Source organism: Chiloscyllium plagiosum, chromosome 36, assembly GCF_004010195.1.
Source record: "Chiloscyllium plagiosum isolate BGI_BamShark_2017 chromosome 36, ASM401019v2, whole genome shotgun sequence".
Classification (NCBI taxonomy): domain Eukaryota; kingdom Metazoa; phylum Chordata; class Chondrichthyes; order Orectolobiformes; family Hemiscylliidae; genus Chiloscyllium; species Chiloscyllium plagiosum.
In genome coordinates, this window is record NC_057745.1 from 7,638,629 (window position 1) to 7,651,434 (window position 12,806).

A 12,806-nucleotide genomic window follows, 5' to 3' on the forward strand; every position below is an offset into this window, starting at 1 on the left:
AGCAGTGCCCAGAAGCCCCAGGTTCAAAGCCCCATCTGCCCCAGATGTGTACCACATCTGAATAGAACTAAAAAGATCTAAAAACAAAGAGCTGGAGCAACTCAGCAAATCTAAGAACATACAGCACTTTGTCATCATTTCAGATTTCCAGCAACTGCAATATTTTGTTTTTATATCTTCCAATCAACCTGTTCAAGAGATCTGGACTTGAACCCAAGTTCAGAGTTGGGGACATTATCTCTGTACGTGCTTGTTCTTTTTAATATTTGCCAATCAACTTGTTCAGACATATCCAGAGCAAGTGAGACTTGAATCTGGACCTCTCGGTTCAGAGCTTAGGAGACTGCACAAAACAGCCCTGGTATTTTGTTTATCTGCGTGTCAACTTCCCTTAATCAGACCTTGAGTGAACTGTTGGTCCCTAAATTATGGTGTGACAGAGTTTCACCACTTTCTTCACTCTTTCCCAAAGCAAGGGCGAGTTACTGCGTCCGTGGAAGAGTTGGTTCCCCCCACGTCTGCAGTGTGGGGAAGTGGGCGATGTGTGGGTGAACTCCCCACCCCACTCTCCCCCCAACAACAAGGCCCCTGTAGTGTACCTGACCACCCGGGCGAGGAGGCACACGATGAGGAGGAAGGCCCCGGCAGACGCCGCCAACACCAGGTTCCTGAGGGTGAGGAAGTGGCGCAGGATGGGCACCACACTGTCCATGGCGGTGGCCGTGCCGTTACTGAGGGAAGCGGGCGAGCCGGTCTGGTTGTGTGAGTCGGACGGGCCGGGGCCGGGGCCGGGGCCGGGGCCTCGCAAGGCCTTGGGCAGCATCGCGGCCGCCAGCGGCAGCAGCGCCGCCAACACCCACAACCGCCAGCCACACATCGGCGGAGCCTCCGCTTTCCCCACTCCGCTTTAGCCTCAACGGCAACGGTCACAGGGAGCGCTCCCTTTTCTCTCTCTCTCTCGGCCGGTGCGAAGTTGAGCGTCTCCCACCGCTGCAGCTCCTATGTTCGGTTCTCAAGTCCAGTCAGCGCTACGCCACAACGAGACTCTGCGGGGCACAGCGACAGGAAATAGAATCAACTGCGGGGCACACGGACAGGAAATAGAATCGACTGCGGGGCACGGGACTGGTAACAGAATCAACTGCGGGACAGAGGACCGGAAATAGAATCGACTGAGAGGCATAGGGACAGATAACAATCAACAGCGGGGTTCGGGGACAGGAAATAGAATCATCTGCGGGGCACTGGGACAGGAAAGAGAATCATCTGCGGGGCACTGGGACAGGAAATAGAATCATCTGCGGGGCACTGGGACAGGAAATAGAATCGACTGCGGGGCACAGGGACTGTAAATAGGATCGACTACGGGGCATATCAGCTGGAAATAGACCTGCCTGCCGGTCGGAGGGACCGGATGTAGGCACAGTTGCGGGGCAGGTGGAGAAGAAATTGCGGTCCGTACCCACAGCGGCAGCGGGGCACACGGACCGAGTGGACCGGAAGTGGGAGAGCCCGTTGGTGACAGTTGGTTGGCGGCGTTTGGAGCGCGACTTTAAATATTCAATCCGAGCGAGACTTCACCGAGACTTGTGTGCGCCTCGGAAAAGTGTGGAGGTGGCCGTGGGTGCATTGACGGAAATGGAAGAGTTTGTGTCGGAGTTTGGGGAGCTGGGCAACGCTGTGAGTGTGACCCTCCTGTGTAACGGCTTGAACTGCATTGATTTAAGAACGAGTCCGCAATAATCCCTCTTTGTTTTTGGACACGGATAACACAGTTGTCCTGCCAATGAAGTCACTGGGTGGCCGCACGCGATAGCGTGAGGCCCTTCTTCCCCTGGTCTGCAGCTTGGGTTCCATCAGCAGGAACTCTGAATCAAGAGGTGGTTAGGGTTCAGATGTAAAAGTCCCATTGTTATAATAACAAGGAGCAGGCTCCTTCTCAGTTGTGCTGATGATGCCCTGGTGAGAGTGAGTGACTCAGGGTCTGCTGAGATGGTGATGTATTATCTTCACATTTATGGCCCATTTCCCCCCCCCATGGAAAGGTGGTTGATGAACCACCCTCCTCAACTCCTACAGTCTACGTGTGCTCACGGTGCTGTTCGAAGGATTTCCAGTCGAGTGACGGTGGGGGAAATTGTTTCAAATTAGATGGGGGATTAGAGGGGTGGTGGTGCCCTATGCGTGGGCTAAGTTTGCTCTTCTATGTGCTGTCAAGACGTTATGGGCCTCTTACTGAGATATTAGTGTCAAAAATAGTTACAGGTGAGGTGCCGGAAGACTGGAGGTTGGCCAGTGTGGTGCCACTATTTAAGAAAGGTGGTAAGGACAAGCCAGGGAACTATAGACCAATGAGCCTGACGTCGGTGGTGGGCAAGTTGTTGGAGGGAATCCTGAGGGACAGGATGTAAATGTATTTGGAAAGGCAAGGACTAATTAGAGATAGTCAACATGGCTTTGTGTGTGGGAAATCATGTCTCACAAACTTAATTGTTACTTCTTCAAAAAATTCAAAGAGGATTGGTGAGGGCAGAACGTGGACGTGATTTATATGGACTTCAGTAAGGCATTTGACAAGGTTCCCCATAGGAGACTGGTTAGCAAGGTCAGATCTCATGGTATACAGGGAGAAGTGGCAATTTGGATATAGAACTGGCTCAAAGCTAGAAGACAGAGGGTAGTGGTGAAGGTTTGTTTTTCAGACTGGAGGCCTGTGACCAGTGGAGTGCCACAAAGATCGATGCTGGGTCCACTACTTTTCTTCATTTATATAAATGATTTGGATGTGAGCACAAGCGGTATAGTTAGTAAGTTTGCAGATGACACCAAAATTGGAGGTGTCATAGACAGCGAAGAAGGTTACCTCAGATTACAACAGGATCTTGATCAGATGAGCCATTGGGCTGAGAAGTGAAAGATGGAGTTTAATTTGGATAAATGCGAGGTGCTGCATTTTGGGAAAGCAATAGTAAGGTCCTCGGGAGTGTTGCTGAACAAAGAGACCTTGGAGTGCAGGTTAATAGCACCTTGAAAGTGGAGTCACAGGTAGATAGGACAGTGAAGAAGGCATTTGGTATGCTTTCCTTTATTGGTCAGAGTATTGAGTACAGGAGTTGAGAGGTCGTGTTGTGGCTGTACAGGTCATTGGTTAGGTCACTGTTGGAATATTGTGTGCAGTTTTGATCTCCTTCCTGTCGGAAAGATGTTGTGAAACTTTAAAGGGTTCAGAAAAGATTTACAAGGAATTTGCCAGTGTTGGAGGATTTGAGCTATATGGAGAGATTGAATAGGCAGGGCTCTTTTCCCTGGAGCATCGGAGACTGAGGGGTGACCTTATAGAGATTTACAAAATCAGAGTGGCACGGGTAGGATAAATAGGACAAAGTCTTTTCCCTGGGAATGGGCGAGTCCAGAACAAGAGGGCATAGGTTTAGGGAGAGAAGGAAAAGATATAAAAGAGACCAAAGGGGCAACTTTTTCACGCAGAGGGTGGTACGTATATGGAATGAGCTGCCAGAGGAAGTGGTTGAGGCTAGTACAATTGCAACATTTAAAAGGCATCTGGATGGGTTGATGAATAGGAAGGGTTTGGAGGGATATGGGCAAAGTGCTGGCAGGTGGGACTAGATTGGGTTGGGATATCTGGTTGGCATGGACGAGTTGGACCGCAAGGTCTGTTTCCGTGCTGCACATCTCTATGACTCTAAAAGACTGTGGTGCGTTGCATAGAGTCAGAGAGATGTACAGCACAAAAACAGACCCTTCGGTTCAACTCGTCCATGCTGACTGGCTGTCCCAACCCAATCTCGTCCGATTTGCCAGCACCAGGCCCATATCCCTCCAAACCCTTCCTATTCATATACCCCTCCAGATGCCTTTTAAATATTGCAATTGTACCAACCTCCACCACTTCCTCTGGCAGCTCGTTCCTTACACGTACCACCCTCTGCATGAAAAGGTTGCATCTTTTGATGCCTTGATGAACTAGTGCTAGAGGGAGTGGATGGGCATCTGTTTTTGTTTTGAGTTTTTTTTGTGTTGCTCTAGTTGCACTCATCCAGGCAAGTGGAGAATATCCCATCAAACTCTTAACTTGTGTCTTATAGATTGTGAACTGAATTTGGGGGTGCAGGAGATGAGGTACTTGCTCTGACATTCTCGTGCTCCTGCAGCATTTTGTACATCTGGTCCTGTTAAGTTTCTGGTCAATGTTCACTGACATCTCCCTGTTCCCTGTCCTCTTCCTGATAATAGTCAAGGAATGCTAAAGGTAGATGGTTAGATTGTAAATTTCACTATTTGTTGTTGCTCAGGGAAGGGGGTGTGAGGAGAAGGAGCATGTGTTTTCTGAATTTTTAACACCAGCAATTAAAGTCTTTCCACTGTACTTACTAGGGTTCCTGCTTGGCCTGTTTCTCATGATTGAGATTACTTTTTCTTCCCCTTTCTTTTTTATTTGATCTCTCAGGATTTGAAGATGGCCCCAGCATGGGGAATCTTCTGGAATAAGTCGTGTTACTTGAACTTTTTGAAATGAAGTTTTATAATGTATTGTTGTAATTTGGGAGCTTCGATTCTAAAATAGAGGAATAGTGAATTTTAGTTTTCAATTCTGTAAGGACCTGACTTGATCTTTTGGAAAGTCAGTCATTCAGTTCAAAACTGCATTTGACAGAAGTCTTTGTGTTTTTCGCAAAATGATCAGCAAGCCACCTGAAGAGAGAATTACTGAAGTTTTATAACCACTGGTGAATGGGAAACGGTGTTATAAGCAGATCATGCAGTGAGAATAGGTCCATAATAGCAGAGCTGCTGTTATTAGCAGTCTCCAAGGAGTCAAGGCTGGCAGAAGTCCATAGAACCTTAGAATTCAGTGTGAAGAAAACTCACAACAGAATGCTGTGGTAGTTTGAGAGGAAGACATCCAACAAGGCAAAGAATTATGGAATTCCTGCTCAGTAATAATGAACTGCATTAGCACTTTGTTTAAAGGGTCGTGGGAGAGACGTTAATTGATGAAAAAAATCCTCTTTGTCTTGCACCCTTCAGGACAATTTGCATGAAACAGTTCGAGAAAACCAGGACTTGCATACATTTCATAATCAGACTGTTCAAATGTTTTATGACATACGTCTGAAGCAGTTGAGACTTGAACCTGAGATTTCTGGCTCAGAGGCAGGGATACTACCACCACATCACAGCAGCCTTAAACCAACATTTATACTGTATGAGAGGGAACTGCTGATTGGTTGGCAATTAGACTGTGGGGAGATATTGCATGGTAAAACCATCAATTAATGTTTGCCAATTCACTGCCGGAGTTTGTTTATATTTTAACTCCAGCAGATTTACTCTTTTTGTTCAGGGCATTGCCCTGAAAATGAACTAGCTAATGACTGTTACCTATTCTGTTGAGTTGAAACAGGTGCAGCTTCTGTACATGGTCTTCCTGTCTGCAAAAACACAAGACCCTGTATATTAATAGATGCAGCTTCTGGTACAAGCACATATGTCACAATGATCCTAACTGGCAATCCTAAATTGGCTGCTAGTGTAATTCGTCAGAATTCGCTTGCCAGCCAATCAGAACTCTTCTCCTGTACAGTAAAAATATTTATTTTCCTTAATTAACCTGATGACTGCAAGGCAAAAGTTTTGGAAAAATGTACTTTTTTTTCAGCAAACTCAATTTCTGTACTATTAAACAGCAATTGACAATAGCATCCAGTGAATGTGCAGAAATTTGCCAAAACTTTAGTAGCTGAGTGAAAATGTCCAGTGTGGAGACAGTGGGACTCAGAGATTTGAGTAAGGATATTGATATAAAAGGGATAAATCTTTCTTTCTGATGTTGTAATGAGATCACTATTCATTCTTGGTTAGTGTAATATACTGTATTTTAATGCAATAAATTTTTATATTCTTTTGTTAACAATACATTGACAAACTCTCTTGTGAATATATTCAGTGACTGACCTTCATGGTAAATGAAAAGGCCATATGTGTTATTTTTCTATCAAATCAGGTTTCATTCTGGGATCCAACTTGTCCATTATTGACTCCGGCTTGAATAATAACCCTGATACAATTGTAGAACTAACCAGCTGTTGACCAATTCAAAGCTGTGTTTATGCCCTTCCATTAAGGACAGCCAAGTCAATATTCATATTCAGCTGCTGAATAATGCACCCTCCTCTCTGCCCATAAGGATAATATGGTAATGAAGTTATTAATGGTAGCCTTCCAAAACTGCATGTTTAGGGACAGAGGATGGGATTGTAGCTTCCAAAGTATGTAATCATGTGTAATCTGTTCTTTACTACTGTATATTCCCAGCTACACTAATATATAAAAGGTTATCTTGTGAAATGTATGTTAGAACAAATCTGTTTATGCCCTATGTTGCTGCATTTGTCAGGATCTGTAGTTTCTTTGATGTACTGTTTTGAATAACTTTACACAGAATATCACAGCTAATATTTCATCCATGCCTTCCAATTTACAGGATGTTGAGTGGCTCCAGAATTTGTACAGATTTACAGAAGAGAACATCCTTCCTGTTGCTGTAGATTGTGAAGTTACTTGTAAGGAGTTGAGCAGCTGTCTCTTTCAATGCTTATGCAGAATTTGTCACAATCACAGTAATACTTGTTGCTATCGAAGAAAAGATGGACTTATTCTACCTTTAAGTTATAGGTACTGAAAAATCTGATTATATTCATTACTTGCATTGTTATTTCTGATGAAAGGTACTACTTTACATTTAATCTGTACTTTTAGTTACTAATTGTGTATTTGTGGCATTTTCTTTTCCCCAGGTTTCAAATTTTTAGTATCTAAAACCTTTTATAATGTTATAGTTTCAGTCATGAGCTGCTAACATTAAGGACACTTGCTTTGAAATATGTTTTAAAGGTTTGAATTTTAGGATTAGATTAGATTACCTACAGTGTAGAAACAGGCCATTTGGCCAAACCAGTCTGCACCGACCGTCCGAACAGTAATCCACACAGACCCATTTCCCTCTGACTAATGAACCTAACACTATGGGCAATTTAGCATGGCCAATTCACCTGACCTGCACATCTTTGGACTGTGGGAGGAAACCTAAGCACCTGGAGGAAACCCACGCAGAACTTTAACTTGTAGATATTAGTCATTATTTTTCTTTGCCCTCTCTCTTGGCTGACTCTTTGGATGGAGTGTAAGTCTTGAGCAAAATGATTACATCGTGGCAGAGAGACTTAAGTAGTTGCTTGACTCCAAAGCTTCATCTTTCTTAGCTATCTTGGGTGCAAATATTCTGTTGGAGCATGGATTACATTTTGTGGTGAAGCAAAGCTGGACAGTTAATGCAAACCACAAATTTTTTAATTTGTATGAAATATGATGATGTAAATATCTGCTCCTGAATTATATTTAGAGCACTATCTGTACATTTCTTGCAATTGAATGTAATGTTTCTCGGAATTATACCAACAAATACACTTAGAAACACAATTATTCTGCTTTGGAAGCAGTGTATTGCTTGCTACTATTGCAGTCCTTCTCAAACTTTATATTAATTAGTAATGGCATGACCTGTGGAACTCCCTTCTTAAACCTCCCTCCATCTCTCCGTTAAGGTTTTCCAAGGTTTGACCAAGTTTTCAGTAACGTGCACCAATTCACTAGTGATGCTTGAAAATTAGTCCTATGAGTGACTTGGGATATTTAATTACATTTTAAAAACCCTATTCTAACTTATTTTCATAATGTCGGTGGATCTTCCAGGGTAAAGTTGAGGCAAAATCTGTGAAACCATTCAAGGGGCAGTGAAATTTGATAGTGAGATTAATATAGATACATGCATGAAGATGAATTAGATGTAATTATCTTTGTGTATATTCAAGACTTGCTGGTTAATTCAGTTTTTGAAAGAAATTTGAGAATGTTGAAATCTGTCTAAATCTGATCAAAATGACATTTGATTTTCCTCTATTAGATGCTGAGAGAAGTACCTTGTATTTCCACAATGTTTTGGATTTCATTTGATCACTAACTATATGTCATTGATCAGGCATTGCCTATCACTGTCATGTTGATTTAAAGTGTTCATTCAAGAGTTCAATAGACTGTATCTGATTAATTAAAGATGATTTAATTGCAGATTTATATCCCTTGAGGAACTACAGTCTCAGCAGAAGACCCCTTGCTGTAGTCAACTAACATGGAGCACCAGTCAGTTCAAGCAGTGGACAGTACATAAAGAGAGTTTACTGATAAATCATAAGGCACTTAGTCGGACAAACTTGCTGCTATGTGGTATCCTGACAGATAAGACCTTGATTACTCCAAGTGCTGAAGAGAGACAAGAACAACACAATGGAGGGATCCTGTACTTGCAGGACAAGAGTGGATTCATACCTTGTGAGGTAAACAGAAATTTCTAATCTTACAAACATAAGCTTTTGATCCTGACTAGTTTTGATGCCTTAACTAGTTTATTTTGTTACGTGGCATGAGGATGGAAGGTGACAATGTTATTTACTGACGAGTGGGGAATGGTTCAAATTAAAATAATTTGTTCTTTAACAGATGGATGAAGTGAACATGGAAGACAGTTTCTTCAGAATCCACTTTGATATAAAACTATGTTATGTTTTCTTTGTAAAAAAATGCAATTTTGTTAAGTGGTGGAATCTGGTTACATAGTATTTGATTTGGATATGTCCTCAAATGAACACTCGAGCAGAAGATGGTAATTCCACAATTCCTTAAGGGACAGTTCTTATGCTGAAACTACTGATACAACCAGAATTTTGCTCTGCAATTTGAATTACAAACTAACAGCAAATGTCTGTGCTGTTTAGCCAGCTACTATACATCTATAGTACTGCTGACATACCAGATGGACGGGATGCTCTTGCGACATAGTCCTCTAGGCTAAAAATGCTGGAATTCCCTCCCTTTCTACAGCACTTTGACTGCAATGGTTCAAGAAGGCAGCTGTACTGCCATCTTCTTAAAGGTATTGCGGAAGGGCATTAAATGCTGGCCCAGCCAGAGACTCCCACATTGTGTAGAAGAGGTTGATTCAGAATTATCTATACGAGATAGACTGTGAAACTTAACAATAGTTTGAAAACTCTGTTAGCTTATGATCAGCTGCCTGAAATTGCCATTCAATGAGCCAGGATTTTAAGAGTTTCTCAACTGTTTGCTAATTGTTAGATACATTCAAGAGGGAGCAGAACGTGGCCGTTGTGGCTATTGGGACCAAGGTGTATGGAGAGAAAGCAGGAGTGGGATAATGAAATTGCATGATTAGCCATGATCTTATGGAATAGTGGTGCAGGCTTGAAGGGTCAAGTAGCCGACTTCACCTATTTTCTATGCTTCTTTGTTAGTTTGCTCAACAGAGAATGAAGTGTTCTTTATGGGAAGTCTGGTACATACTTAATGAATGTACCTATTTAGTAGTAGTGGAACACTCAAGCAGATCACTGCATGAGTTGATTATTGTTGTGAATTCCACTATCGAACAAACTCAGCAGTCTATTAATGCCTATGATATAAGGGAGGAAACTGAGTGATTATCTCAGTGAAAAGTAGCAAAAAATGAAGACCACTTAAATTAGGGATTTTAGTTTTTGTATGTGTTGTATTTATATGTTGATCAATCCCAGCTTAAAAATAAAACATTAGCAAACAAATTCCTGCTGGTTTCCTGGATCTAAATTCAGCATGAATGTTCAGTCTTACGCACTTTCATTGAAGTCCACTATCTACTTATCTGCAGAATCAGTAAATTGCTGTCTGAAAAATTAAGAGCTCTCATTTCTATTTTAGATAATCTCTCTCTAAGCCAATTTTCCTGCAACTATATTTGCAACTAATTTTGTGGGAATATTGCCTTTCTCACTGAGTGTACTCCAAAGTGAAATAATGTATGTGTAACATTTAGTCCAAAACTTTTGTGATATGTAAATTCCAAACAGATTTATTTAAATTTTTGTCTCTTCTTTTATGGTGAAATTCTTGACCAGGTTATCAAATTAGATGCTCGGTGGTTGGGGCAATTAGTACTGCTTCCAAGCTGGAGTTACATTCCATTGACTGCAGTTCGGAGACTTGGTGGGACTGAAGCTGGCTATCTTGAGATAATCGAAGCACCATTTCTTGTGTTTCCAAAACTGTTAGTTGGAAGCCTTTTGGCATCAAACACACTGAATGTTTTACTACCAGAGTCAGCAATTCGTCTCCTGGACAAAGGGTAGGACATATAATTTTCAACATGTAATTTTAATAGTCAAGCAATGTGCAAGCTCTTTTTCCCTTAATTTAGGCAATAGTGGCTTCTTGCATGTGTCCCTGGGTATTAATACCATGTGGTTGTCCTTAAATTTTTTCTTTTGTCTGCAAAGACTTGTTTTAAGTTAATGCAGTCAGAGCAACTAATAATTAGCACTACTTAGTATTTCTGTACAAGGGTGAAGTGATTATGTGCACCTAGTGTGATGTGCAAGTGTGATTTTTTTGTTTTTGAAAATCTTTACATTGGTGTTGAAAAGATCCACACGTTTTCTTTTCCCCCAAAATAGGTGGAAAACTTTTTCAAAACACAAGTCAGAAACCCAATTTCCGAATAAAACCTGACATGAAGCTGAGGTCTGGGATCAGTCAGAACTCGAGTGTGTTGCTGGGCAAGCACAGCAGGTCAGCCAGCGTCTGAGGAGCAGGAGAGTTGATTGTTTATACCTGAAACGTCGATTCTCCTGCTTCTCGGATGTTGCCTGACCTGCTGTGCTTGCCCAGCAACACACACTTTCCTCTGATTTCCAGCATTTGCAGTCCTTACTTTTTTTTTCCCTGTTGATCTATAGAACTGCAATAATATTCTGGTTTACTAGGCATTGGACTTCAAATTAACTGCTTACCTTGTTGGATGAAGATCTGAGTCTATTAAAAATGAAAAATCTTGTTGCTTAAATGGGATGAACTTTACGTTTTAATCAAAAAGGCAATTGCATTTAAGTGATTGTACCACAGTGGTTCTTGTGTAGATTATTCTGAGAAGCTTAAAGAATGAAATAATGATTCGGCAACTGCATTGAAAATGCACTAGTAGGTTTATCAAATTGATATCTAAATTCTGAACTTTTTTTGCTCAATATGAAGCCTTGGATTCAGTCCATGTTATCTGCCACCATTTTGAAGAAATGCCACCTGTGGATGGAGAGGAGATATTTTGTCAATTCCACAAACTCTAGTTCCTCACCTCTGATTCTGTTCTCTCTCCTCAGCCACTGTCTTGAGCTGAACTAGACTTTTGAGAACTTAAGTGTGTTCATATGAGTTCACTGACTTTCTGATATGTCTACATCACTGACTCCTTCTTCAATCCCGACTCATTCTCCAATCCCAACTCATCGTCACCATATCCTCCTCTTCACAGAGATTTCCTATTTCTCCCAATGAATCATTTCCTTTCTTTGCCACAGCAACAGGCCATCTACTGAAGTCACCAGTCCTGATCTTTGTCATCGCCAGATGACAATTAAGAATGCTCTCCAACCTGATGTTTTTATTTAATCCTTCACAAAGCTGAAACTCAAATGCTTCTAAACATTGCTCCATTATTCTAACTGGCACTGAATTCAACTCCTGCATTGCTCCCACTCTAGCACTGATCCATGGTTCACAATTGACAGTCCTTCAATGTTTACAATTCTTGTGTTACAATGCTATTTAAACTTGCATTCCATTTTAAGGGATGTGTTGAAGCGTATCTCTGATTTAGCTTTTAATTAGTCCTCTTAATATCTCGTTCTTTTGGTTTGGACAATTTTGACTCATTGCATTCCCAATACTAAAGGCACAACAAACAGGTTGTTTTGCAGCTTTCAATTAATCTGATATAGATATTCTGCTTGAGGGTCAATTCACCCAGATCTTGTATGTTTTACAATCTGTTTTCCGATTTGCGAGATCATCCTGGTCCCACTCTCAGATCCATAGGCATTCACTAAAGTAAGATGAACAAGAGAGTGGCGCATATATAACTATAGCTAGTGACAGGGAAACAAGAGGGTTTGCTTCCAGCTGCATTTGTACATACACAAGTTTCCATCCCACTCTATGAAATATCTCACCTTTCATTGGTAGGGATAAGCTTCATTGGAACCTCTGGATAATGAGGAATAGTATGTGCAATAATAATCATTCCAATAAACTAAAATAGTAGCTCTTGAGTTTTAACTTCTGTTCATCATTGTCTGAAGAAACATGAGGTGAATTATAGGCTAGATGGACAAAAGCAATGATAATTAATATTATGAGCTTCTTACCTTGTTCAAAGTTTGTGAGAAGATTTGTAGCTCGGGTGCTCGTTGTTGTGGTTCTGTTCGCCGAGCTGGGAATTTGTGTTGCAGACGTTTCGTCCCCTGTCTAGGTGACATCCTCAGTGCTTGGGAGCCTCCTGTGAAGCGCTTCTGTGATGTTTCCTCCGGCATTTATAGTGGTTTGTCTCTGCTGCTTCCGGTTGTCAGTTCCAGTTGTCCGCTGCAGTGGCCGGTATATTGGGTCCAGGTCGATGTGTTTGTTGATAGAATCTGTGGATGAATGCCATGCCTTTAGGAATTGTTTGGCTTGTCCTATAATCGTAGTGTTGTCCCAGTTGAATTCATGTTGCTTCTCATCTGCATGTGTGGCTACTAAGGATAGCTGGTCGTGTCGTTTCGTGCCTAGTTGGTGTTTATGGATGCGGATCGTTAGCTGTCTTCCTGTTTATCCTATGTAGTGTTTTGTGCAGTCCTTGCATGGGA

The 12,806-nt window shown here is 41.8% G+C and overlaps 2 protein-coding genes across 2 annotated transcripts in view; one reads left to right on the plus strand and one right to left on the minus strand.

Moving 5' to 3' along the window:
• The window catches only part of fam174b (family with sequence similarity 174 member B), a 21,008-nt gene extending 19,842 nt beyond the window's left edge, over positions 1-1,166 (minus strand). The window contains exon 1 of the mRNA XM_043677227.1: positions 600-1,166. Coding sequence (XP_043533162.1) covers positions 600-877 — 278 coding nt within the window. The 5' untranslated portion in view covers positions 878-1,166. The remainder of the gene's footprint in view (positions 1-599) is intronic.
• A 204-nt stretch (positions 1,167-1,370) lies between these two features.
• The window catches only part of ctc1 (CTS telomere maintenance complex component 1), a 56,624-nt gene continuing 45,188 nt past the window's right edge, over positions 1,371-12,806 (plus strand). Inside the window, exons 1-4 of the mRNA XM_043677226.1 lie at positions 1,371-1,680; positions 6,506-6,696; positions 8,150-8,414; positions 10,029-10,255. Of these exons, the coding sequence (XP_043533161.1) occupies positions 1,639-1,680; positions 6,506-6,696; positions 8,150-8,414; positions 10,029-10,255 (725 nt within the window). The 5' untranslated portion in view covers positions 1,371-1,638. The remainder of the gene's footprint in view (positions 1,681-6,505; positions 6,697-8,149; positions 8,415-10,028; positions 10,256-12,806) is intronic.